The following is a 27,747-nucleotide window of genomic DNA, read 5'->3' as shown; positions in this document are numbered from 1 at the left end:
AAAAACATTAGCTGGGCGTGGTGGCGTATGCCTTTAGTCCCAGCTACTCGGGAGGCCAAAGCAGGAGGATCACTTGAGCACAGGAGTTTGAGACTACAGTGAACTATGATTGTGCCACTACACTCCAGCCTGGGTGATAGAGAGAGACTGTGGCTTAAAAAAACAAACCAAAAAAAGTGAACTCTTAAGGTTGAGATCATATAGCATATGACCCCAATTCCAAATGCATTCAATAAAACAGGATAAAATTCCAACAGAAACACATTACTACTTACAGAATTAGGCATGGCTGCACAAGAATACAAGGTATCTCGACCTGCTAATCGCTGTATATTTTCCAAAAGTAGTCCAACAAAGGGAAGGTACAATTGTGCTATTTTGGCTTGTTGGTTCTGAAAAAATAATTATTGAGAGCTTAATAGGTATATAATATGTATATATTACAAATAAATGGAGTTGGTTTCATATATCAACTTAAAGACTAAAAAGTAGGCTAACATCCATAACAAATTACTGAAGCATGAGTCTCTTTCTACGAAAACTAATTACCACAGAACTTTGTTGGCATTTGGATTTATCCATGATACAGAGTCAAATTATATCCCTCAAGCATAACTACATGAAGTAAAAGGTTTTTGTAAAAAATAGAAGTTGGTATATAAAACAGATTATATTAGTCCCGTTTTTCAGCTCCAGTGAGGGTTGAGCTTCATGAGAGCAGGGACAGTGTCTGTCTTGTTCACTGCTTCATCCCCTGTACCTGGGCACATAGCAGATGGTCAATACATATTAGCTGAAGGAATGAATGAGTAAGTGGAAGAAGTGAAAAAATGGTAAGTTACTGTATTCATTCAAGAAACATTTTTTGCTTCCATTAAAGCTACAATTACAATAATATGAACTTGGTCCCCTAAGTCAATTATAAGACTTGGGAGATTGATATATTTGTAAATATGTAAATAAAACTGACCACCAGGACTCTTAATTAATGTGGTACCTCTTATACAAATTTATTTATTGCTTTCCTCAGCTTATAGACATTCCTCACCAGATACGTATATATACTCAAATCAGAGAAAATAGTAGCTGTGGTGGCACAAGAGTTGCCCTCCATCTTTCATGACTTCAGGTTTTTCTGGAGAATTAGATAAGGCCCTCTAGGGCAAAATGGTCAACATGTAGAATATAGAAGATTACTGGTCTCTTACTATTGTTTAGTTTGCATTTACTATTGAGGTTGAACAATTTTTCATGTGTTAATTGGCCATTTGCACTTCTTTGGTCAATTTCAAAAACCCTTAACAGACTTTCTTCCAACATAGTATCCCATCAGTAATAGTCTCTACCACCAGAAGATTCTGATTTACTAGGTCTGGACTGGTCCAGATGATGCTGATGTGTTTCAGAACCACTAACCTAGTTGAACTTCCTGCTGAAGTCAGGAATGAATGGCCCTTACATGTATCCTTGACAAATAGTTTTTTAAACTTCTTTAAAACTCCAGCCCTTTCATGGGTTCTATTAGAAAAGTCCTTTATCTGAAATACACTCCTCATAAGTTCTACCTCCTAGGTATAGCTCTGCCCTTTGGAGTACAAGAAAAAGTCTACTTCTACTTTTGCATGGCAAACCTTTAAATATGTGAATATAGTTACCATGAATCATCTTAACTCATTCTTTTTTTTTTTTTTTGAGACTGAGTCTTACTCTGTCACCCAGGCTGGAGTGCAGAGGTACGATCTCAGCTCACTGCAACCTCTGCCTCCTGGGTTCAAGAGATTCCCCTGTCTCAGCCTCCCAAGTAGCTGGGATTACAGGTACCCACCACCATGCCTGGCTAATTTTTGTATTTTTAGTAGAAACAGGGCTTTTACTATGTTGGCCAGGCTGGTCTCGAACTCCCAACCTCAGGTGATCTGCCCTCCTCAGCCTCCCAAAGTGCTGGGATTACAGGAGTGAGCCACCCCGCCCGGCCTTTTAACTCTCATTACTTTCCTTTGTTCCATGGCTTTGGTGTCAAGATTTTTCACTTAGTGATTACCCTTTTTTTGGTGGTTTTCTAATTTTTCAATGTCCCAAGTTGAGATTTAAAAGGCAGTATAGCTAGTGGCTGACAGCACAGATCTTGCAGTTAGAGACATGCACAAAACCCAGTTCTCCCGTTACTAGCTACTTGATTACAATCAAATCACTTAACTATAGTTTTCTCTTTGGTAAAATGGGGGTAATAATAATGATGTCAATTAATGTGAGATATTTAAAATAGTGCTTGGCATATAGTGAGCCCTTAATAAATTTTAGCTGCTATTATTAATATTATGGCTTCTAAATAGGAGTCCATTTTAGTTCTGATAGTGAGTGATCTCTAGGGGAAGAGAAATTACAACTCTCTCAGGGAAGCAGGAACACAGGAAAACATAAAGTCATCGCCAAATATGTTAAAAATTTCGCCTGCACAACAAATAGAATATAACCGAAGAATCTATTAATAGAAGACTAGTTAGATAAATAAAATAAAGTATATCCATATGATAAAATACTATGCAGCTACTTTTTAAAATGCGGTAGATCTAACCTTCAGGCTGTATTGTTAAATGAAAAAAGAAAAATGTATAATGGTTTCTGTTGTATTTTATACATATATATCATATAGGCTTGTGCTTGTATAAAATAGAAGTATAAATAAACTTACAAGAGTAGTTGCTTCTGGAAAGATGAATTGGTGAGTGGAGGTAAGGAATGGGAGACAGGCATTTTGATTTTTGTTTTTCACCATGCATGTGGATTACTTTTTCAAAAAAGGTAAAAAGATTTGCTCACAGCCCAACTAGAATTAGAATCTGCAATTCTCTTAGGTATCAACATTACTTGTAGTGGGTACAAGAACTATACAGGCCCCAGGGTAAATGTTAGATATTGAACATTCTTGTTCTGAAAAGGAAAAATGTCTCATGGTAATTATAACAAGAGACATTGCTGGCTGGGCATGGTGACTCACACTTGTAATCCCAGCACTTTGGGAGGCCAAGGCAGGCGATCACGAGGTCAGGAGATTAAGACCATCCTGGCCATCATGGTGAAACCCCACCTCTACTAAAAATACAAAAAATTAGCCAGGCGGAGCAGTGCATGCCTGTAACCCCAGCTACTCGGGAGGCTGAGGCAGGAGAACTGCTGGAATCCAGGAGGCGGAGGCTGCAGTGAGCTGAGATCATGCCACTGCACTCCAGCTTGGGCTACAGAGTGAGACTCCGTCACCAAAAAAAAAAAAAAAAGAGAGAGATTGCTAAATAGTTTATGAGTAACACATAACAGGGACCAAAATTTCCTAAGAGCAGGGCCGTAGGAGTGGCAATTGGCTGGAAAGGGTGGGGGTGATTAGGGAGTTGAGTCTTGAAGTAGGCTTTTCATAGGAAACATTCTTTTCTTTTTTTTTTTTTTTTTTGGTGTATTACTTTGGGGTCCCTTTAGAGAACTGATGGAAAATATGGGGGCTTAAGGCTCCCTCCAATCCCTCACTTTGGTGTCATCATTAATAGGAAACATGCTCTACTTGGATGTATTTGATAAATGAACTCTTACCCAGGCTGCCTGGAAACTGCACAGAACAGACAAAGGACCTTTTATACAAAGGACCTTTTATATCCTCATCCAATAATTTGGAATTGAAGCTTTGGTTAACCAAGCCCATGAAGTAAACAAACTTCTCATGGAGAAAACTCTATCGTCATTTAATGCCTGTATGAAGCCTCTGAACAAAGAGGAAAGAGCTTCAGAAGTCACTGAAAGAGTAGTAAGGCTTGGCATTTCAATCTTTCCTATAGTTTAAAACCTCAAACACTCAGTGTCTAACTTATTTACAGGTAACAATACCTGCGTGTGTACACATACTGCTCTAAGAATTTAAAAAGTAAGTTAAAAGTGTCCAAATTTGTGATGTAAAATATTTAATTCCACCTCTAGGTGGTGAGAATCCCACTGGCAAAATCCAGTTTTCTTTCACTTTCATGTGAAGAGGCAGTGGAGAAACATACAACTTTCTGCTTCAGAGAGGGGAAGTTCATTTTGTACTTTTCCAGTGAATCATTTAAAATCATGGCTAAAGACATTTTCCTCCACATGGCATAAGATCCTTTTCCCCACTCCTAGGCGTAAGCAAGCAGTTAGCCAGAACTCAGTGATAATGCATTTTTAAAGGCTTGACCAAGCTTGATTGGACTGGAGGACTTTTAAGATATATTTTTATTTGGATATATCATACCAGCTAATTTGTGTGAAGTCAATATCAACATTCGCAAAAAGTGAAAATGGCATATAACTGAGTCAACTACACTAAGTGGAGGTATGTTATAATGTGTCAAAAACAAAGCAAACTGCAGTACGCAATAAATTACATCTTAAAGCTAAGAAGTTTAAATCTACTTTAGGATACAATCACATAAAGAAAACTAGCAAGATTTACATGTATGAAAATCACTGTAATTAAAGGAATGTGAGTAGATGTCACTGGCAGGCATTTTCTGTTTAAAAAGGACAAATGGGAATACTGTAGAAAAAGAATAAAAGCTCCAAGTCAGCCTTCCAAAATGACTATGATGATAAATGACATCATAATTTTATTTATATTGGAATGTAAAAAGAAAAGGATAAATTATTTATTATGAAACAATATTATGCTTCCTAGAGTGATTTATGATACCGTGGAAGTAAATTAGAGTCTTCTAAATCCATAGTTTGCACTCTACTTTTCCAAGCCAACAGGATTTAATGTCAGTAAGATTTCAATATATATGTTAAAAGTACAGTAAATAGGCCGGGCATGGTGGCTCACGCCTGTAATCCCAGCACTTTGGGAGGCTGACTGGGGCGGGTCATGAGGTCAGGAAATGAGGACCATCCTGGCCAACATAGTGAAACCCCATCTCTACTAAAAATACAAAAATTAGCCGGGCATGGCGGCGTACACCTGTAGTTCCAGCTACTTAGGAGGCTGAGGCAGGAGAATTGCTTGAACCTGGGAGGCAGAGGTTGCAGTGAGCCGAGATCATACCACTGCACTCCAGCCTGGGGGACAGAGCGAGACTCCGTCTCAAAAAAAAAAAAAAAAATTAGTGCAGTAAATAGAAACTGCAGCTGTGACCGTTACTCATAGAAAACAATGTAATGTATGTAAAATTTACAGCCACACCCACAGCTATTTATAGTAACATCATCACATTAACATTTTGTTCAGTAAGAAAACTTCTTATTACATATTTTACATGATACATATTTAAAGATATATTAAAGCATATATTTCATAGAATAATTTTTAAACATTCTTAGTTTATATAATAATCATGAAGCAGTTATGTTATTCTTTAAGTATGATTTGAGAAAACAGTGTATTTCTTTAACAGTTAACTAAACTCTCTCTCTCTATATATATATATATACTTTTTTTTTTTTTTTGAGACAGAGTTTCACTCTTGTCACCCAGGCTGGAGTGCAGTGGCACGATCTCAGCTCACTGCAACCTCCGCCTCCTGCCTCCCCGGTTCAAGTGCTTCTCCTACCTCAGCCTCCCAAGTAACTAAGACTACAGGTGTGTGCCACCATGCCCAGCAAATTTTTGTATTTTTAGTAGAGATGAGGTTTCACCATGTTGCCCAGGCTGGTCTCAAACTCCTGGCCTCAAGCGATCCACCCACCTCAGCCTCCCAATGTGCTGGGATTACAGGCGTGAGCCACTGCTCCCAGTCCTAAATGGTATTTTTAAAAACCTAATGATTTGAGGCTGGGGCTGGGCACAAGAATCGCTTGAACCTGGGAGGCAAAGGTTGCAGTGAGCCGAGATCATCCCACTGCACTCCAGCCTGGGTGACAGAGTGAGACTCTGTCTCCCCCCCCCCCCCCCCCCCGAAAAAAACCTTATGATTTGAAGCAAAATAAATTTTCCTCAATGCTTATATAATGTTCCTTGCTAAAAAAAACTTCATCTTCTATAAAAAATCATAGTAGAACTTTACCAGTGTGATACTGATGACTGCATGGATATCCTTACCTTGTGCTGGTATCTTGTGTCAAATGCATGTTTTATCAAAAGATTCTTTATGACAGAGATAGCTGTATATCTGATCTCATAATTGTCCTGAAGAGCAATGGAAGTTTCCCTCAGAAGTAGACCAACCAAGAAGTGATGCTTGCAATACTCATCTGATAAACTGTATTCAAGATTTGAATCTGCAGTACAATGAAATTTAAAACCCATTTATAAAAATATTCAAAAATGATTATAATTAAAATACTGTATTATTTAATAATATGTGATCATGCTAGCAAGAGCTATAATTTTTATTATTAATGATTCTGAGCAGCTCTTTTATCATCTAGAATAAGCATGCAAAATTTACAAGACAGGTGCACTCATATTTTGGGCTAGACGATAACTTTAATGATCATTTCAGTCAGGAAGAAAGTCCCTAGATTTTTTTTTCCCTGTATTCTTTTGAACTCATAGAAATCTTATGATACAACCTACAATAAAATAATTATATATTTTGCAACGTTTTAACAGATTTCTTCATAGCTGAAGAGATTTTGTCACAACTATACATCTGAAAAATTCTATACAATAATGCTTGACTTACTTATCCATTTATACTTACAAAGTGGGAAAAGACAAACTAAACAACTGAATAGTCTGACAGTATTGACTGTTTCAGTAAATATTATATATTGGGCTGAAAATATACATGGGACATAAGAACAATAAGGAAAACAGTCTCATTCCATTCCAATCCATCATCACTCAAAAACAAATATTTTATATCAGAAAATAATCACTTCGAACTATGTCTTTCCCTTCTTTTAAGATCCTCAGTCTATTTTATTTATTTATTTATTTGAGATGGAGTCTCACTCTGTTGCCCAGGCTGGAGCTCAGTGGCACAATCTCAGCTCACTGCAACCTCTGCCTCCCGGGTTCAAGCAATTCTCCTGCCTCAGCCTCTGAAGTAGCTGCGACTATAGATGAGCACCACCACGCCCCTTTTTTGTATTTTTAGTAGGGACGGGGTTTCACCATGTTGGCCAGGATGGTCTCGAACTCCTGAGCTCAGGTGATCTCTCTGCCTTGGCCTTCTGAAGTGCTGGGATTACAGGAATGAGCCACTGTGCCCGGCCTAGATCCTCAGTCTATTTTAAATCTCAGATGTTAATATCATGGTTGGGACTTGCTTTATAAGTACTTATAGGGGACTGTGATCAGGTTTAGTAATTTGTTTGTTTGTGACAGTCTATCTCTGTCACCCAGGCTGGAGTGCAGTGGCGCGATCTCGACTCACTGCAACCTCTGCCTCCCAGGTTTAAGCAATTCTCCTGCCTCAGCCTCCTGAGTAGTTGGGATTACAGGCATGTGCCACCATGCCCAGCTAATTTTTTTGTATTTTTGGTAGAGACGGGGTTTCACCATATTGGCCAGGCTGGTCTCTAACTCCTGACCTTGTGATCCACCTGCCTTGGCTTCCCAAAGTGCTGGGATTACAGACGTTAGCCACCGCGCCCAGCCAAGTTTAGTAATTTCTATGGAAGATTTCTACTATCTTTATTTCCTCTCCAGTACTATTTAATTAGATAGGCCATGAAGCTGAAGAATATGTTTTCTATTTCTCTTTTGGCCTGTTCAGCACTTAATATAATGCTTTATATTCAGTTGGGACTTAAATGCTGCGAGTAGTCCAATTTAATCCTAAATCCTGATGATCTGTCCACCCCTTCTTTTTCCTGACTTCCTCATAGTTATAAATAAATATTGGGTGAAGTATATGAGCTACATGCTCAGGATCAAGTAAGGGGGTAGTTGAATAGGAGTACTATGGTTTAAAAATATTTTTTCTCCATTTTCACTGGCTATAATTCCATCACTAAAACCACCACTCAGCAAATACTTCTACACAGACCAAGGCAGATTATTTTCTTCCTGCATTGGTCATACCCTTTTGTGAATCCCTATCACCTTCTACGCATAAGGGCCAGGACTAACAAAGGTGGCTTTATGTGAGTAGATTTTACAAATGGTAATCAATTTGTTACTTTGGTGATTTGAACAAATCCAATCAGGTGGTTTCATCTACACCTGCAGAATTGTGGCCAAGATATCACTAAACAGCATCTAAGAGACAGAGGAAAGCCTGAGAGAGGTCACATACACACACACCACACACACACACACACACCACACACACACACACACCACACACACACACACACACACAAGTAACTTCCAGTTCCCCATTCATGGCCTCTATGCTGGCTTGCAGCAGGAACTTGTGTTTTGAAGGAAGATGTTTTAAAGTTGATTTCTCTAGCAACACTCAATTTTATTTTAAAACTAAACAAACACACTGCCTCCTAGATTTTCTGGGTATTTGGCTAGGGAGGATTTGAAAAGCAAACAAAGCCCCCATCCATCTTAGCAATTCATCAAATCAATTGTTTTCTAAAACAGCAAGCTAATTTAGAGTGAACCGAGTTAAACCTACCTACTGAAGTCAAACGGTCCACCGCAAATGAAAAAAAATCTAATTAATATATGAAAAGAAAAGGGACAAATAAAAAACATAGTAACATAAGAATAGTGCTATACAACAAAGCATTCAATAAAACTAGCAATGGAGATAACTGAAGGCATTTCATAAATTTAGCACAAACATGTTACTGTTTTACTCTACCTTTACATTTTTTGATGCTTTGAGGAGAAATGCATTTACATGTCTTTTTCTTAATTTAGTCTTATACAAGATCCCAAACACTACTACAGAAAGTAATTTCACTAGTATCTGACATCTGTGTTTAAGCAGCAATCTATTAACACACCTGATTTCTTCACACTATGAATATTATTACTGATATTATGAAGGAAATGCAGAAAAACATTAACGGACTTCAGATAGTAACAATTCTGAATTTACCTTCAAGTTGACTGGTTCAACTAGAAAACATTATACTACACTAGCGCTAGCAAAACATGGAAAAAAACAAACTCAAATGATGGAAAATGCAAATACATGCCTTGAACCCGCTGCAGTTTAGGTTTTGCAAATGCCATTGGCAAGTTCAGAGGAATGTAATGTTCGTGATTGCAAATTGTTTGCAGAAACTCAAACTTGTATTCAGCCAGAACCTAAATGGAAAGAAATGATACATTAGCTCATATTTAGTAGGCATTTGCTATTTTAAGAATTTAATACAGTGCATTATTTTTCACAACAGAAGTGCTTAGTATTCTAAGCATACCTTGAGATGCGACCTGTGCAGGAAAGAGTTAACATACCAGGTCCAAGACTGCTACCCTTTAAAAGGACTGCTTGTTGGCTGGCATCTAAAAAATGAAATTTTGAAATGTTCCCTACATGATAAGTTGCGCCTTCTGTGTCAGCCTGCTTAGACTGTTTGTACAAACAATGTGATTTATAGTGAACACCTGCTTTGCTTTCCTTTCTGAGAGTCTGGAATTTTGACCAGCCTCCAACACATAATCAGCCCTCAATAAAACCCTTCAACTCTGAGTTTTAAACAGGCCTTCCTTGAACAGGAATATTGCACACTTACAAGTGCATTTTCACTGCTAGAAGGAGGCTGTGTTCTGTGAGACCCTTCACAGGAGGGAAAGAGTTCAGAAAGGCTGCGTGTAGATTGCTATCCACCCTATTTGATGTCTTTTCCTTTCCCGATTCAGCTGAGTATCCTCATCGTATCATGCTCATGAATCTTAGCCATCAATACAGCTATATGTTGAGTCTGTAAATCCTTAGAATGAGCTATTGAACACATGGGGGGTCCTGGGGACCCCAAAACACAGTCCAGTATTCCTTGCTTTTAAGTATGTCTATACTCCAAGTACCTAAATAAAAACAACAGTTCCTAATCCCCTAGAAGAGAATAAATGTCACTTTTGGTCTTATGCTCAGATGTCTGACATCCACTACGATCATGTCCTTATAACTTACCTTAGGATCTTTGGGGCTGAATCCAGATATATAGTCATTTATTAAATTGAAAATAAATCCTCTATCCATTAGTGTCAAACAGCGCTGTAGGAACCAAAACAAAACTAAGGGTTAGTTACATAATTCTAAAAGTCTAAATTTTAAAAATGTAAAGTTTTAAAAATTCAAAATTGGTTCCACACAAAAAGAAAGACATTTTTGTTTTTATAGATAACTTTCTGAGCTTCAGGTGACCTTAAAGAAAAAGATAAAGGGCAAGTGGCATCACTGGAATTGGGACTGAAGGGCCTCAATTATACAGTTTTCAGAACAAGATGTATATAGAGCCACACACACAAATATACATTTATCTATACATATACACACATACACAGACACACATACATATCTGTAATCTATTCAGCTACACTTCCTCATTTTGGTCAACTCCCAAAGCCCAAGTGAGTTGACCTCATTTTGGTCAACTCCCACTTCCAAAGGGAAGTGTAAGGTAGTCTGTTAGCTGATGAAAGTGAGACTTGCCTATGTAAATATTAATAATTCAGACCAAAAGGGTTTTTGTGTTCAGTGAAGTCAAGGCGTAAAACCTCCCTTCTCTGTGACAGCCCTAAGTTATTCATATTTGCCTGCTGTCATTCTCCTAGTTAAGGCTCTCACTACCTTGCAACTGAAAAACTGTAGTTAACCTCCTCAGTCTTCATGTCTCTCACGTCTCCATCCATCTGCTTCCAGATTAACCTCTAAGTCCCAGCCCTAATTGTGTCATTTTCCTGCCCCAAAGCTTCCAATAGTTCCCTATCGTCTCTAATATAATTTCAAACTCCTTAGCTTGGCATTCAAGAACACTCACAATCTTGTCCCAACTTACTTGTCCAGTTTCATTTGCCAACAGATCTCATTGACTTCCTTTGACTCTGTCTCAAAACAGAAAAAAAAAACAACAGAGAGAAAGAGACAGGCAGAGTCTTGCTCTGTCACTCAGGCTGGAGTGTAGTAGCACAGTCATAGCGCACTGCAGCTTCAAACAATCCTCCTGCCTCGGTCTCCCAAGTAGCCGGGACTAAGGCGGGCACCAGCATGCTCAGCCATCATTCACTTATTATCCCCTCAAGATGAACTGTGTATTCCCACCTCTAGGTCTTTGACTCATGCCACACCTAGCAATTCTATCGCTACTTCTATCTGATCTTGTTCATTCTTTAAGATTCTCATGAAATCCCATCTTCCTGAACTACATTGGTCCATGGATCCCTTTAAACACTTTATTCAGTATTAGCTTGTATTTTACTATTTTCCTGTCATCTCACCAGGATTGGACAATAAGAATGATCTTTTCCTTTATATCCTTCATAGTGCCTAGAATATTTCTGTGAAATCCAAATAATTCAATATTTGATTAACCAGCTACCTGCGTCTTGCATCTCATACTCTCCTTTCCACTTCTGCTGCCACTGCCCAGGGTCAGACCCTCATCACTTGTCATCTGGATTACTAAGTGAGGCTCATATTTATTTATTCCAGCATCCAACAAACATTTAGAGGATCTACTATGTTTGAGACAATGTATTACATTCTAGAGAAACACAAAGTGGAATAGGCATGGTCCATAATCATGTCTAATAGTGAAGACAATCACATAACGAAAACATAGTGTATAATAAGAAGTGCCATAGAACTATGTAAAAGACAGATGAACAACAGAAGGGGTGATCAACACTGCCTGGAAAGGCCAGGGAAGAGCTGAGCCTAAAAGATAAGTGGATTGTGCCAGGCAGACAATTGGTTTTCTAATCGGTTGCCCTGACTCGGCTCGGGTCTCTTCCTCACTTCATCTATCATAACAGCAAGAAAAGTATCCTCCGAAGTATTTGGTGTTGCTCCACTGCATATGAATCAAAGTCCAAATTCCTTAACTTGACATTCAAGGCCTTCTGTTATTGGCACCAGATGGCCTTTCCAGTTCTTTCTCCATACTTCCTAAACTCATCACACAATGAGTTTTCACTCGTCCCTAAATAATTTTTGAACATGCAAATTTCATCTTTGCTCAGGGATCCTCTAACTGCAACATGCTCAACTCTTGTCCTGGGGAACTCCGCACTACGCTACTTGTTTCATGCTGCCTGGTCATAATCTCTCTCTCCCTTTCTAATTTTTCTATAGTATTCTGTCTGCATTTCTGATGTTACTATTATCACCTTTATCTTGTATATATATTCAAATTTGACCACTAACACGGCCTCTCACATCTTTGAATTGCCACACAGAAGACAAGCCAATGGGCCGGGCACAGTGGCTCACGCCTGTAATTCCAGCACTTTGGGAGGCCGAGGCGGGTGGATCACGAGGTCAGGAGATCGAGACCATCCTGGCTAACACGGTGAAACCTCGTCTCTACTAAAAAATACAAAAAATTAGCCGGGCGAGGTGGCGGGCGCCAGTAGTCCCAGCTACTCGGGAGGCTGAGGCAGGAGAATGGTGTGATCCCGGGAGGCGGAGCTTGAAGTGAGCTGAGATCACGCCACTGCACTCCAGCCTGGGCGACAGAGCAAGACTCAGTCTCAAAAAAAGAAAAAAAAAAAGACAAGCCAGTGTTTGCTGACTTGAATTAAGTAAATGCTGCTACTAAACCAAAACTGTTCTGTTCCCTTTACATACTAAACTTCAAGTTTAAACTCCATGGAAGAAGCTAATGTTCTACATTTCAGATAATCTAATTTGTAGTTTATTTTAAAAAGATATGTGGATGTTTCCTTTTTTAATACACAAAAAAAGGCTTGTGTAATAGGGTTAAAACTTTATTTTAATTCTGGCAAAGAGAAGTCTTACGTCAGAAAATCATACTCAAGATATGTGAAACCTAGTTGTGAATTTTTAATTAACAACAAGGATATGTTAGAAACTAAAACTCCTTGGATGAATTGTTGCCCACAAGGTTCTTAACATGAAGAGTTTTGAGAGTAACGAAGAACTCTGAGAAGTGAAGAGAGGGAGAATGGAAAGAGGAAAGTAAAAACTACGTGCATTAGCAACCCACCATGCTTGTCTCTGCCACACATCAAATATTGTTGTTACCCACTTTATCACAAACAGTTACATTCAGGCCAAGATGGGTAGATCACTTGAAGTCAGGAGTTCAAGACCAGCCAGGCCAACATGGCAAAACCCCATCTCTACTAAAAATACTGGGCATGGTGATGCATGCCTGTAATCCCAGCTACTTGGGAGGCTGAGACACAAGAATCAGTTGAACCCAAGAGGCGGAGGTTGCAGTGAGCCGAGATCGCACTAGTGCACTCCAGCCTGGGTGACAGAGGGAGACTCTGTCTCAAATTAAAAAAAAAAAGGAAAGAAAGAAAAAAGAAAGAAAAATAGTTACATTCTCGCACTGCCCCTTACATACTGACAATAACAAAACCTAACAATGCTAAGTTTGCCATCTTTCATAAATAGAGTTTCTTCTGGTATATCCCGAATAAAATAACCTCACTGATCAACACTAACAATTTACATTTACATGTATCAGCAACATGTACACTGTGGTTACATCACCAAACAGGTTGCTTTAGTTCAAAAGTTGCAAAGTCAAAAGCCAATGGGGTCAGAGAAATGATTTAAATGCATGAGGAGGTTCAGGGGTGGGTAGGGATGGTGGCAACCTAGAAAGTATGTGCTCCCATTTAAATAAGCATTTAAACTATGTTTAAAAACACTGTGTGCAACAAGCAACACTTGTCTTCTGACTAGGCCACCTGTATGTGTCCTCTGATTTAATTAATTCGTCATTTCATTGGGGGATGGGGACAAATTTGCTGTGATCAGTTAAGCTAAAAGATACGGCTTTTATCCAAAAGAGGCAATAACAAGTGTTGGTGAGGATGTGGAGAAAAGGGAACCTTCCTACCCTATTGGTGGGAATGTAAATTAGTACAACCACTATCAAGAACAGATTTGTTTGTATTTCTGGTATGACTGTTATCACCTTTATCTTGTATATATAGTTAAATTTGACATACTAAGATAGCTTCTCACATCTTTTCTTGTTTTGTTTTGAGACGGAGTCTCACTCTATTACCTAGGCTGGAGTGCAGTGGTGTGATCTCGGCTCACTGCACCCTCCACCTCCCAGGTTCAAGGGATTCTCTTGCCTCAGCCTCCCAAGTAGCTAGTGGCGCCTGCCACCACACCCAGCTAACTTTTGTATTTTTGGTAGAGACGGGGTTTCACCATGTTGGCCAGGCTGGTCTCGAACTCCTGACCTCATGTGATCCGCCCACCTCGGCCTCCCAAAGTGCTGGGATTACAGGTGTGAACTACAGTGCCCGGCCAGCCTCTCTGATTTTTGAATCACCACATAGAGCACAAGCCAATGCCAATGTCTTCTATGGAGGTTTCTCAAATAACTGAAAATAGAGCTACCATACGATCCAACATTCTACTCTTAGGTATATACCCAAAAGGAAGAAAATCAGTGGATCAAAGAGATATCTGCACTCCCATGTTTGTTGCAGCACTGCTCACAATAGCCAATGTTTATAAGCAACCTAAGTTTTCCAATAGTCTCATGAAGAGCTAGCTGAGTCTCTAGAAAGTGCTTAATTTTTTTCTTGGGTTTCCTGTCAATGAAGAGGAGTTCCTTACCACATTCCAGCTGCCTTTAACTCACCTTCAGGAAGCTAGCCAAACTATAGTTCACATTTTTGGACTCTTCGAGAATCTCCGCATACCGAATAGTCACATGGGGAATTATTGCAAGAAGCAGTGAATGTAAGACATGATGATATGTCTCAGGAAATCTCTGGCCTCGGGGAAGCTGAAATGAAATAGGCACAGAAAAAAGTCAGACTTCCAAAAGGTCTAAGTTTCCATTTTTACTTTCAAACACATTCTACAAATAAATGTATCTTAAAACTGATGTATAATTGTTCTCCAACTTAAAAATGGCATCACTAGTTCAAGATGTACTTGACTCTCTCTAATTACAGGAACTATCTGGATCTCTAATAATCTACCTGACTGAGGTTATCAGCAAGAATGGGTTGTTCTGCCCCAACTTTGGAATATCATGCTTCTGAGTTACAGACAAATCCCAGTTTTCATTCCACTTTTTTCCTGGCACACAAAGTATGCATGTACTTCAATTTCAGTAAACGTATTATATAAATTCTGATAAAAAATAATTAAGTATAAGGTAAACATTTTGTACTTCACAAGTCTTAGCTTTATGATTCCCACGAATAAGAAAAATTGTTTTACCTTTCAAACAATTAAAAATTACAACAAAATGTATACATCACATTCCGGGATCATATCTAGTACATAAAGTGTTTGTAACACTGCACGTGCACGGGCAAACGCTATGTCTGATTTAACCCAATGAGTCTTCTCAAGAGACATTTTTAAGCCCTAAGACAAAGGCAAAGATTCAAAGGTAATGAGTTGTACATGACAAATGATTATAGGAAAGAAGCTATGTGGAAAAGTCTCTGCAGATTAGATGGTGAGAACATATCAACTGCAAGACCTCAGATTTACGCAATACATCCATTGTTTTTGTAAGCAACATTGAAAAAGCTAAGCACTGGGAGCCTTTAAATATAAAACAGGATTTGCATGGCATGGCTATCTGAGAGTAAGATTAGCTTTTTTTGTCTATATCAAATATTATTCTTATATATACAATTATTTGCCAACTGAAAGTTATTCTTTACCTTAATCTTATTCTCTTCCAACAAGTATGTGGCCATCGACTTTGCAATTATTTCAAAGAAAAACCATGAGTACTAAAAAAAAAAAAAAAAAAAAAAGAAAGAAAGAAAATCTTTAACTGTTACCAAATCTTTGAAGCTTAGCAAAGTTTGACAAATCAATATGGATCTTGTCTTTGAATTTTACTAACATTTTCAAGTGATCCCAAGTCACTATCAAAGTCTCACAGAGTATCTGCAAATGGTTTTAGCAAAAAGGTACTATTGTACTTCAGGGTTGACTGGTAATATACAAAGGAAGGATGGGAACCTTTGTCCCACTGGGGAGTATTTTATCCCCACCATTGTTTCTAATTGCCCACGCCTGGTATTAAGAGCAAACTAACTTCTAGTTCATCTTGTTACTGCTTTTAAGTGCTCAATGAATCTTATTACCACCTGCACCTAGCTTGGGCCCCAACCCTGCCCTTGATGTGACATTCGTGCAGCCTAAGTAGCCTAGATGTTTGCCTACGTCATATAATTTGAAGAGTATAGAGAAGCCTCAATCAGATATACTCCAAGATACTCGAAATTCTACCATTAATAAAAGAAGTAATAAAAATAGTGACAATAATAACAGCTATAATTTCTTGAGTGCCTACGATGTGCTAGGAACCATGTGTTGAATGCTTTACTTATATTTTAGCAATGAAGATTTGGAGGCTCAGAAATGCTAAATAACTGGCCCCAGGTCACAAAACTATTTTGTGACAGATACAGGATTCTAACTCAGGTCTATTTGATCCAAAATTCTTTCTTTTACACATTTAAATGAGGGCAGGGGGTGGGTAGCTGGAGTGAAGAAGGTTCTGTGGAGAACTTCAGGAAAAGGACGCATGGGCATAAGTGGTGGGGAGAGGACGGGTCACATGTGAAACTGATGAAAGACTAGAAGCGAAACGGGAGGGTATCAAAAAAGAAGTGTGTCTATGGCTGCTTTCGTTCCTTGTTGTGTCCTATGTTCGCACCTTTAGCAATTTGTTTATTGATAAAAAATCTGCAGACTGTTTCAATATTGCTATCATCGTAGTAGCCAGGGTTTCATGTATCAGCTGGGCCTGAGGAGCACTCGGTTTTTCAGGTCGGAAGCTATACTACAAATAAACAAACAAAAAAATGAACTGTAAGACAAAATTGTCACATAAAACAAATTGTTCAGAAAGAAACTTTACTCCACAAACCTTTATGAATGATCTTAAATAACTATCCAAGCCTTCTTCGTGGCACTTTGATACAATATGTAAGAGAACCCTGAAACGACATTCACAAGAGTCAGCATGTCATACTATAATGAATTACCATATTTTGATTCTTAAGATTGTCATGTCTAGCCCCAAAAACATCTACCACTGCCTAAATAATTAAAAGTGAGATGATTGCATTAAATATAATGGTGATAGTTTAGGTGTATGAAAGATTTCAGCATGTATCATGCTCGGGTCTTATAAAATATATTTCCTAGTTCAAAAGATGGATATTTAATTTGACAACCCAGATGTTACGTCTGTTTCTAAACCATGTATGTGCCTGAAGCATAGTGGTAGCTACTATGCAGTAAAAGACTTCAAATTAGATAAATATTGAGATACCCTCTAGTGAGAATAAAAGGAAGAGAATAGAAAAACACAATGAAGGCCGGGGGCGCGGTGGCTCATGCTTGTAATCCCAGCACTTTGGGTGGCCAAGGCGGGTGGATCATGAGGTCAGGAGTTCGAGACCAGCCTGGCCAATACAGTGAAACCCCGTCTCTACTAAAAATACAAAAATTAGCTGGGTGTGGTGGCAGGCACCTGTAATCCCAGCTACTTGGGAGGCTGAGGTAGGAGAATCGCTTGAATCCGGGAGGCAGAGGGTGCAGTGAGCCAAGATTGTACCACTGCACTCCAGCCTGAGTGACAGAGCGAGACTCCACCTCAAAAAAAAAAAAAAAAAAAAAAAAAAAAGAAAGGAGGAAAGAGAGAGAGAGACAAAAAAAGAGAGAGAGAGAGGGAGAGAGGGAGGGAGAGAGGGAGGGAGGGAGGGAGAGAGGGAGGGAGGGAGGGAGGGAGGGAGGGAAGGAAGGAAGGAAGGAAGGAAGGAAGGAAGGAAGGAAGGAAGGAAGGAAGGAAGGAAGGAAGGAAGGAAGGAAGGAAGGAAGGAAGGAAGGGCAGGCAGGCAATGAAAAGCATGTCAACAGACGGGGGAAAAGGGAGAGCTGGGGCAGGTGTAATGATACGAACTGTAATTGGGGTAAGAGACTAGCAGTGTCCTCAAAGTTTAGCACATATAAGAAGCACCTGGTGGGTCCTTTGACTACATTGCCCAGCCCTTCTCCCAGAGTTTCTGATTTTGTAGGTCTGGAGTGAAGCTCAATGATTAACAATTTTACTAAATTCCCAGGTGATACTGATGCTACTGGTATGGGAACCATGTTTTGAAAACCATTGGCCTAAAGTTTCTTCCATTTTCAACCACACTATCCCCAACAGCAGCAATGCACGCAAATGGTGTGTGGCTGTGGTGTGAGGCCTGGTGGAAGAGGTTGTGGCAACAGCAGAGGCAGCAAAGCAAGAAACTTCCAGCACTCAGCCCACAATTTAAGTATCCTGTTTTGATTTCAAAATTCAGGTGCATTGTGCATTCTACTCTACAATACATCCTTGTTTGTTTTCACATAAAAATAATACTTCCTTATTCTTTCAAGTAAAAATTGATGGCTTAGGGCCACATTCTGTTAAATATACATCCCTAGTCACCTGTGTCTATTTAAATTGATTAAAATTAAAATTAAACACAATTAAAAATTCAGTTCCTGCAGGGCACAGTGGCTCACGCCTGTAATCCCAGCACTTTGGGAGGCCGAGGCGGGTGGATCGCCTGAGATCAGGAGTTTGAGATCAGCCTGGCCAACATGGTGAAACCCCCATCTCTACTAAAAATACAAAATTAGCCGGGCATGGTGGCGGGCGCCTGTAATTCCAGCTACTCGGGAAGCTGAGGCAGAAGAATCGCTTGAACCCAGGAGGCAAAGGCTGCAGTGAGCCGAGATTGCTCCACTGCACTACAGCTGGGGCAACAAGAGCGAAATTCCGTCTCAAAAAAAAAAAAAAAAAAAAAAAAAAAAAAATATGTTCCTCAGCTGAACCAGCCCCAGCTGAAGTGCTCAATAGCCAAATGTGGCTGGTGGCTGCTATACTAAACAACACAAGTGTAGAACATTTACATAATTGGAGAAAGTTCAATTGGAACTTAGATATTTATCTTTTTAAATACATAAAGCAAATATTAATGAACATGAAAGGAGAAATATTTTGCAATATAAAAATAGAGGACTTCAATATCCCACTTTCAACAATGGACAGATCAACCAGACAGAAAAGTAATAAGGAAATGTTGGACTTGAACTACACTTACACCAAATAGACCTAACAGACATATACAGAACATTCCATCCAACAGCAACAGAATATCCATTCTTTTCATGAACACACAGAATCGTCTCTAGGCTAGACCATATATGTTAGGCCACACACCAAGCGTTAAGAATTTTAAGACTGAAATCATATCAAATGTTGTTTCCAACCACAGTGGAATGAAACTAGAAATCAATCACAGGAGAAACCGTGGAAAATTCAAAATAGGTGGAAATTAAACATGTTCCTGAGTCAAAAAAGAAAAGGGAAAATTTATAATATCTTGAGACAAATGACAATGAAAACACAACATACCAAAACCTATGGAATGCAGCAACAGCAGTTCTAAGAGGGAAGTTTCTAGTAATGAATACCTCTATTAAAAGATAAGAAAGATTTCAAACAGCATCTTGGTATTATAACACCGAAACTCACATGGTGCAGTTGATAGGAACGTCATCTTCATGAGTCATATTTGTGAGAACTCGGAAGAGTTGCATAAGAATTACAGGCAGAAACTGTATCATGACTTGGATCTCCATGGCATGCAAACACTAAAATTAAGTCATTATTAGTTATGAAAAGAAACAGAAATATGATAAAATTTGCAAATGTGAAACAACAAAAAAATTAAGTAATGAGAAATACATTGACTAGCATATAAGCTCAATTAAAAGTGAGCTTTCCATGGGATAGGGGGCTTTTTGTTAATTAATCCACACCTCTATTTGGCACTCAGATTTTGTTATTTCATGTTAAATACTAAAGGTAATAAGTGTAATTTGGATAAACAGTTTTTGGAAAATTGACAACTGACTCCTGGTAAACCAACACTCAACTGCCTGGGGCAGTGGGGAGGAACAGACATGTTTGGAGATGATACTGGAGATGCATCTACTAACCCCCAGGCATTCCGTATCTTTTGCAGGGGAATGTGGGCATCAGTTAATCTGGTGACAAGTTAAGTGGAATTCAATAAAGAGTGGTTCTATATGTAATTGGCTGTACACCATCACCACTACAAAACGGAAGCGCTTTTGCAGTCTAAGAATCTTATAACACATTTCCTTCAAAGTGCTAACACTCTGTCTCCAATGATAAGTGCGCTACGAACATCAAAGAGAAGAAACGTGATCATATATACAGAGAAATTATACAAATAGTGAAAGTTGTTCAATTTCTTTCTTCTTTCTTCCCTTCTCTCCACATTCACTCACTCAACCAGTCAACCAAAAAAGGAAAACAAACCTCACTGAGCATCTTTCTATATCAATTCAATGTGTAGTGCTAGGTGAAATAGAGAGGTGGATAAATCAAGTCTCTGTACTTAAAAAACTCGTAAGTTCTCTTTCCCAGATTCCCTGACTCTTGCCACAATCTGTCTTCAAGACCTTCTAATCGATAACCAAAATAGTATAAATCATTTTCTCTTTAGCAGGTCTCTGTACAACTTCTCTTTACTCTCAATACATCCAACTCTCATTTCTAAATTAATCTTCCTCAAATACTCGTTACATTAGACCACCTCCTGCCAAGATTTTTTCGATCTCTCCCCATAGCCTATGACAGTGGTTCTCAACCAGGGGCCATTTTGTCCCCAACAGATTTGGCAATGTCTGGAAACGGGTTTGTTGGTCACAACCAGGGGGTGATACTGACATCTAGTGGTCAGAGGCCAGCAATGCTGCTAAATATCCTATAACGTGCACACAGACCCTCATGGACAAAGAATTATTCTACCCCAAAATGTCAATAGTGCCAAGATTGAGAAATCCTGGCCTAGAGTATTAAGACCAAGTTATTTCAGACCTAACTGGCATTTTCAGCCTAAACAATCATCACTGTTCTCTACAAGGCCAAACTGGTATCTCTGGTTTCTTCACTGTTCTTGAATATATCATTTACTTTCCTACCTTTGTGTCTGTTCATAGTTTCTAGCCAAATCCTGGCCACTCTTTCAAGGCAAGTGCAAATCCCCACTTCAGTGAAACCATTCATTTTCTCATTTGACAAAGGGAAAACAAATGAACTCCCAATAGCCAAGCACACCAAAAACAAAAGTAAACCCAAACAAATAAAGGCCATGGTTTCTACCATCAAGTAGTTTGCAGCATACAGGGTATAAAGACATGGAACTAAATAACTGCAATATCAACAGTAAATACCATGATCATGGGATATACAAAATTCACAAAGAAGCAACTGAGTGTGCAAGTGGGTAGGGAATGTCTGGTAAGGCCTCAGAGATGGGAAAGGGTGAATGATAAATAGAATAGTGCCAGGTAGAAAAGAGAGATGGGCATTCCCTGCTACCAGTAGCGGTCCTCTGTAATTTATTCTCAACATGATAGCCAGAGTGTTCTTTTTGAAATGCAAATTGGACATTGCCATCTTTCTGTTGTTAAAAACAAAACAAAACAAACTACCGCGAACAAAGAGCTGTCATAAGCTTCCATGCCTACGACATACCCTGCCTGTCCCTCCAAACCCATCACTTGCCATCCTCCCCCAACAATGCACACTGTACTATAGCTACATGGTCTTTTCTTTTATTTTTCTGTCCTTCAAACATGCTGATGTAAGGTGTTTACATGGCTTTACCCCCTAAGGTTGTCTTCCTCTCATCCTTTCAGCTTGAAATGCCATTTCCCCCAGTAGGCCTTCCCTGACAACTCTATGTAGAGTGTACTTCTGGTCATGTTGGATCCCATTAACCTGCTCTTTTCTTCATGGCACTCGCTTATAATCTCTCTACCACAACCAGAAAAGGTATGCTGTCTAAACTGTTCCCCATTCAATTCACAGCATCCAGAACAATGTATGGCCCATACTACACGATCCATAAATATTTGGTGACTTACTGAATAAATGAATACAATAATAAACTAGGCCAGGCCTGTAGTCCCAGCACTTCGGGAGGCTGAGGAAGGCAGATTACTTGAGCTCAGGAGTTCAAGACCAGCCTGGCCAACATGGTGAAACCCCGTCTCCACTAAAAATACAAAAATTAGCCAGGTATGGTGGTGCATGTCTATAGTCCCAGCTACTCGGGAGGATGAGGCAGGAGAACAGCTTGAACCCGGGAAGCAGAGGTTGCAGTGAGCTGAGTTTGCACCATTGCACTCCAGCCTGGGCAACAGAGTAAGACTCTGTCTCCCCCTCCCCCCCAAAAAAAGACAGGAGCCCTCTAGTCTACAGTAGTTCCTCAGTTCACCGAACCCTCAGCACTTGTACACTGTATCACATACTGGACATTTCATCATATATTGCTTTGAACTATTAATTGTATTATTGACAGACTGTCATTTAACTTATGTGTGTCCTGTCTCTTCAGTTAGACTATAAGTTCTCCTATGGACAATAACCCTAAATTATTCTTCTCTGTAAGCCTCAAAGAACTAGGAAAATACTAAATATATAAGAGCTCAAAAAGTAGATGGCAAATGAATTCTTGAAACAATGTCATTTATAGGAACAACAGATAGCAAGGTGTAGTATGTAGTAGAAAGAACATGGGACTCATCATAGTCTCACCCCAGTTCTGCTACTAACCAGTTGAATGACTACAGGCAAGTCACCTCTACTTGGGCCCCAGCTTCCTCATCTGTCAAAAAAAAAAAAAAAGCCTTGACTGGACGTGGTGGCTCACACCTGTAATGCCAGCAGTTTAGGAGGCCCAGATGGGCATTTCACCTGAAGTGAGGAGTTCAAGACCAGCCTGGCCAACATGGCGAAACCCCATCTCTACCAAAAATACAAAAAAAAAAAATTAGCCGGGCATGGTGGCAGGCGCCTATAGTCCCAGCTACTCGGGAGGCTGAGGCAGGAGAATCACTTGAACCCAGGAGGCGGAGGTTGCAGTGAGCTGAGATTGCACCACTGCACTCCAGCCTGGGCGACAGAGCGAGACTCTGTCAGAAAGAGGAAGGAGGGAAGGAGGGAGGGAGGGAGGGAGGGAGGGAGGGAGGAGGGAAGGAGGAAGGAGGGAAGGAGGAAGGAAGGAAGGAAGAAGGAAGGAAGGAAGGAAGGAAGGAAGGAAGGAAGGAAGGAAGGAAAGGAAGGAAGGAAGGAAAGGAAGGAAAGGAAGGAAGGAAGGAAGGAGGAAGGAGGAAGGAAGGAAGGAAAGGAAGGAAGGAAGGAAAGGAAGGAAGGAAGGAAGGAAGGAAGGAAGGAAGGAAAGGAAGGAAGGAAGGAAGGAAAGAAAGGAAAGAAAGGAAGAAGGAAAGAAAGGAAAGAAGAAGAAAGGAAAGAAAGGAAAGAAAGGAAAGAAAGGAAAGAAAGGAAAGAAAGGAAAGAAAGGAAAGAAAGGAAAGAAAGGAAAGAAAGGAAAGAAAGGAAAGAAAGGAAAGAAAGGAAAGAAAGGAAAGAAAGGAAAGGAAGGAAAGAAAGGAAAGAAAGGAAAGAAAGGAAGAAAGGAAGAAAGAAAGAAAGAAAGAAAGAAAGAAAGAAAGAAAGAAAGAAAGAAAGAAAGAAAGAAAAAAAAAGTCTTGAGAATCCTTTTCCGCACTAAGGTTATATAGAGGAGCTTGGCTATTTCTGAAATCACAAGGTATTTCATTGACTGCCACTAGAGGGAGAGCGTAGGTCACATAAATATCAGAAATTTCACATCTTCAAAAAAACAAGTATGAGCACTTTTCCATGTTAAGAATACCCGTATATATGAAAATGATGTTCTTTTCCATTCCACTTGATCAAAACTTTTATAAAACTTTCCCATGTGAAGAACAAGCATTAACAAAGCATTCACACATATTGAGGTACTAGACATTTACCTGAAGAAAGGATGTAAAAGTTAGATGATTATCATATATATATATATTTTTTTTGAGACAGGGTCTCGCTCTGAGGCCCAGGCTGGAGTGCAGTGGCATGATCACAGCTTACTGGAGACTCAACCTCCCAGGCTCAAACGATCCTCCCACCTCAGCCTCCCAAGTAGCTGGGATTATAGACATGTGCCACTCACTATGCCTGGCTAATTTTTGTATTTTTTTGTAGAGATGGGTTTCACCATGTTGATCAGGCTGGTCTCGAACTCCTGGGTTCAAGCAACCTGCCTGCCTGGACCTCCCAAGGTGCTGGGATTACAGGCATGAGCCATTGTACCTGGCCTATAATACTTCTTAATGATGGTTAAGAACATATAGCCATATAGCCACCACTAATTGACTGTCTCCTTTCTACTCTTCCAACAGTGTGTTTTCTATATGGTAAGCAGAATGACAACTTAAAAACCAAAGTCACATCATGTCACACCTCTGTCCAAAGCTCCATAAGGCTTCCTATCTCACTCAGAGTAAATGCAAACTCCTCGCCATGGCTTATGAGGCCTTATTTGACAAGCTCCCAGCAACCTCCCCAAGGTAATGTCCTATCACTCTGTGTCCCAGCCACACTGGGATTCTTGCTGTTCCCCGAACACACCAAGCCAAGCTCCTGGGGGCCTTTGTACTTTCTGTTCCCAGCTCTCCCCGAGATATCCACATGACTGGCACTCTTATTTCCTTTAGGTCTCTGTTCAAATGTGCCTTTACTAGAGAGATTTTCTCTGGCCACTTTAAAACAGGGACCCCTTGTAAATCTCTGCTCCCCTTCATTGCGCTGGTTTTCTTTATAACAGTTATTACCATATGAGATGACGTATATATTTATTCACTTATGTGTTTATTGTCTGTCTCAACAAGTAAGCTCTTTGACAATAGGGATATTATTTGTTTTCTTCACTTAAATTTCCAATGCTTAAAATGATGCCTGGCCCACAGGAAGCACTAAAGCAATAAGTGTGGCATGAATGATTACTATCCGGCAGATGCCCTAATCTTTTTTTTTTTTTTTTTTAAACAAACAAACAAACAAAAAAGCAGAATCTCGCTCTGTCACCCAGGCTGGCGTGATCTCAGCTCACTGAAACCTCCGCCAGCCTTCTCAGGTTCAAGCGATTCTCCTGCCTCAGCCTCCTGAGTAGCTGGGATTACAGGCACCCGCCACCACGTCTGGCTGATTTTTATATTCTTAGCAGACACGGGGTTTCGCCATGATGGCCAGGCTGGTCTTGAACTCCTGAGCTCAAGCAATCTCCCTGCCTCGGCCTCCCAAAGTGCTGGGATTACAGGTGTGAGGCACCATGCCCAGCCCCATTATCTAATTTAAGTCTCACAACCATCCTACAGGATGGGCACTATTGTTATCCCCACATGACATATGAAGAAACAAAGGCTCAGAGAAGTAACTTCGTCATGGTCAGTTACAGAGCTAGTAAGTGATATGTGGGATACAAGCTCAGTTTATTATTCCAGAACCCATATATTCGATCTCATCTCATACGACCTCTCTGAAAGAAATGAACATTTTTGTTCCTGAGTATATCATTAAGTAACAGCATATGGCCAAAGGTAAATCCTAAAGATGTTTGATTTAAAATAAAATCTCCTCAGACTTGCTATAGCTATCTTATTAAAGGAACAATTAAAAGAAGAGAGCCACTGTCAGGCAAATTATGACATGCACTGTAGTCCCAGCACACAGGCAAAAAACCAAGTGTTAGGTCCTCTATACATGTGGTAAGATACAATATTCCAACATGCATAAAATATGTGTCTTTCGTTAGCCAGCCCCTTTCTTAGTCTATCACCCGTGGACACAAGAACCATTTCACATTTCATTCCAAGCCAAAGTGATTCCATTCTTCTGGCCCTTTCCCCCACAGCATACTCCACCTTTACTGGGCAGTCAGCAGGAAGAGAAAGGCCCTGAAAAATCAATTTATGGACCCGAAATAAACATTTGCATGAGAGTTTCAAAAATATGATGCTGCATTGTTGCTATTACATTTTCTTCCTAATGTCGCCACTCTGCTGTCTGCTTCTAAACAGCCACATGATGGAAAAATACATAATAGAAAGTATTCTCTTGAGGAAATACAGCCAAAAATATTTCAAACTGTCTGTTTGCTTTTTTTTTTCCACACCAAAATGTGGCAACAGAAAGACAAGAAAAACAAACCTTTCACAGAAAGCTGCTGTTCATTTACCTTTAAATATTTAATGAGCTCCCCTGGAACTTCTTTCGAGCCTGACTGAATCAGCTGGCAATGATGGAAGAATTTGTGTACATGCAGATCCTGGAACACAGATGGAAACAGCCATATGAAATTTGATTCATTATCCTCAAATGCAAGCTCTCTACCTCTCCCTCCTGCTGTATCTTGCAGACCTACTTATCCGGTTTTTTTTTTTTTTTTTTTTTTTTTTTTTTTTTTTTTTTTTTGAGACGGAGTCTCGCTCTATCGCCCAGGCTGGAGTGCAGTGGCGCGATCTCGGCTCACTGCAAGCTCCGCCTCCCGGGTTTACGCCATTCTCCTGCCTCAGCCTCCCGAGTAGCTGGGACTACAGGCGCCCGCCACCTCGCCGGGCTAGTTTTTCGTATTTTTTAGTAGAGATGGGGTTTCTCCATGTTAGCCAGGACGGTCTTGATCTCCTGACCTCGTGATCCGCCCGTCTCGGCCTCCCAAAGTGCTGGGGATTACAGGCTTGAGCCACAGCGCCGGGCCTTATCCGGTATTTTAATGCCCAGGCTCAGCAGCTCTTGACCACCACACAAAGCAGCAAAACCAGGTAAATCTGGCATGTACATAAGCACATGGGGGAAGCCACCATTTTTTTTTTTTTTTTTTTTTTTTTGGAGACCGAGTCTCGCTCTGTTGCCCAGGCTGGAGTGCAGTGGCACGATCTTGGCTCACTGCAAGCTCCGCCTCCCGGGTTCACGCCATTCTCCTGACTCAGTCTCCCAAGTAGCTGGGACTACAGGTGCCTGCCACCACGCCTGGCTAATTTTTTTTTTTTTTTTTTTTTTTTTTTTTTTTTTTTTTTTTTTTTTTTTTTAGTAGAGACGGGGTTTCACTGTGTTAGCCAAGATGGTCTCGATCTCCTGACCTCGTGATCCGCCTGCTTCAGCCTCCCATAGTGCTGGGATTACAGGCGTGAGCCACTGCGCCTGGCCGGTAGGCCACCATTTATGCCCAACTAGCTAAACATTCATTTGATTCCGACTTTGACTAGTGTGTTCTATGAAGTTGGGCTCCTTCTCCATTTTAATGAAATAAGCAGAAATAAAGGTCTGAACTGAAAAATATACAGATAAATAAATAATGAAGATCTGAACTGATAAAGAAAAGATAGCAGCAGGAAGTTAGCAGAACAATAGTCTCAAGCATTCAATATCCAAATTTGCCATGGCCCTTCACTGGCAAGGGAGTCCAACTGTCCTATGTGAAATCCATATATACTGATTTTTTGTAGACAGCATGGACTACATCAGGAACTAGAATAATGAAATGTGTGTTTTGACCTGATTCCCCTGACTACTACTCTGTGACCTTGGGTAAGTCACCTAACCTGCCTGAGCCTCAGTTTCCTCACCTATAAAATGGAGATGATGGCTTTCACATTCCTTTCAGAGTTCAGTGAGGCTCAAATCAGTTAATGAGAATAAAAAGATGGTGTAATTTGAGAGAACTATAATATTTGAGACAGAATGACTTTTTTTTTTTTTTTTTTTTTTTTAAGAGACAGGGTCTTACTCTGTCTTCCAGGCAGGAGTGCAGTGGCGGAATCA

At 39.9% G+C, this 27,747-nt stretch overlaps 1 protein-coding gene across 2 annotated transcripts in view; it reads right to left on the bottom strand.

Annotated features, from left to right (window-relative positions):
• Window positions 1-27,747, bottom strand: part of DOCK11 (dedicator of cytokinesis 11) — a 195,086-nt gene that overhangs the window by 63,202 nt on the left and 104,137 nt on the right. The window contains exons 23-33 of one of the 2 annotated variants that reach the window (XM_030933580.1): window positions 26,165-26,254; window positions 19,567-19,685; window positions 16,921-16,990; window positions 16,708-16,833; window positions 15,701-15,772; window positions 14,656-14,802; window positions 9,990-10,073; window positions 9,052-9,163; window positions 8,523-8,561; window positions 6,044-6,222; window positions 276-392 (exon numbers count right to left, since the gene is read on the bottom strand). In XM_030933580.1, coding sequence (XP_030789440.1) covers window positions 276-392; window positions 6,044-6,222; window positions 8,523-8,561; window positions 9,052-9,163; window positions 9,990-10,073; window positions 14,656-14,802; window positions 15,701-15,772; window positions 16,708-16,833; window positions 16,921-16,990; window positions 19,567-19,685; window positions 26,165-26,254 — 1,155 coding nt within the window. The remainder of the gene's footprint in view (window positions 1-275; window positions 393-6,043; window positions 6,223-8,522; window positions 8,562-9,051; window positions 9,164-9,989; window positions 10,074-14,655; window positions 14,803-15,700; window positions 15,773-16,707; window positions 16,834-16,920; window positions 16,991-19,566; window positions 19,686-26,164; window positions 26,255-27,747) is intronic. The other variant, XM_010365537.2, reaches the window with a different exon arrangement.

Source organism: Rhinopithecus roxellana, chromosome 7 (genome assembly GCF_007565055.1).
Source record: "Rhinopithecus roxellana isolate Shanxi Qingling chromosome 7, ASM756505v1, whole genome shotgun sequence".
Taxonomy (NCBI): Eukaryota; Metazoa; Chordata; class Mammalia; order Primates; family Cercopithecidae; genus Rhinopithecus; species Rhinopithecus roxellana.
The sequence above is the reverse complement of the archived record's forward strand: the minus strand, read 5'-3'. Positions and strand labels throughout refer to the sequence as shown.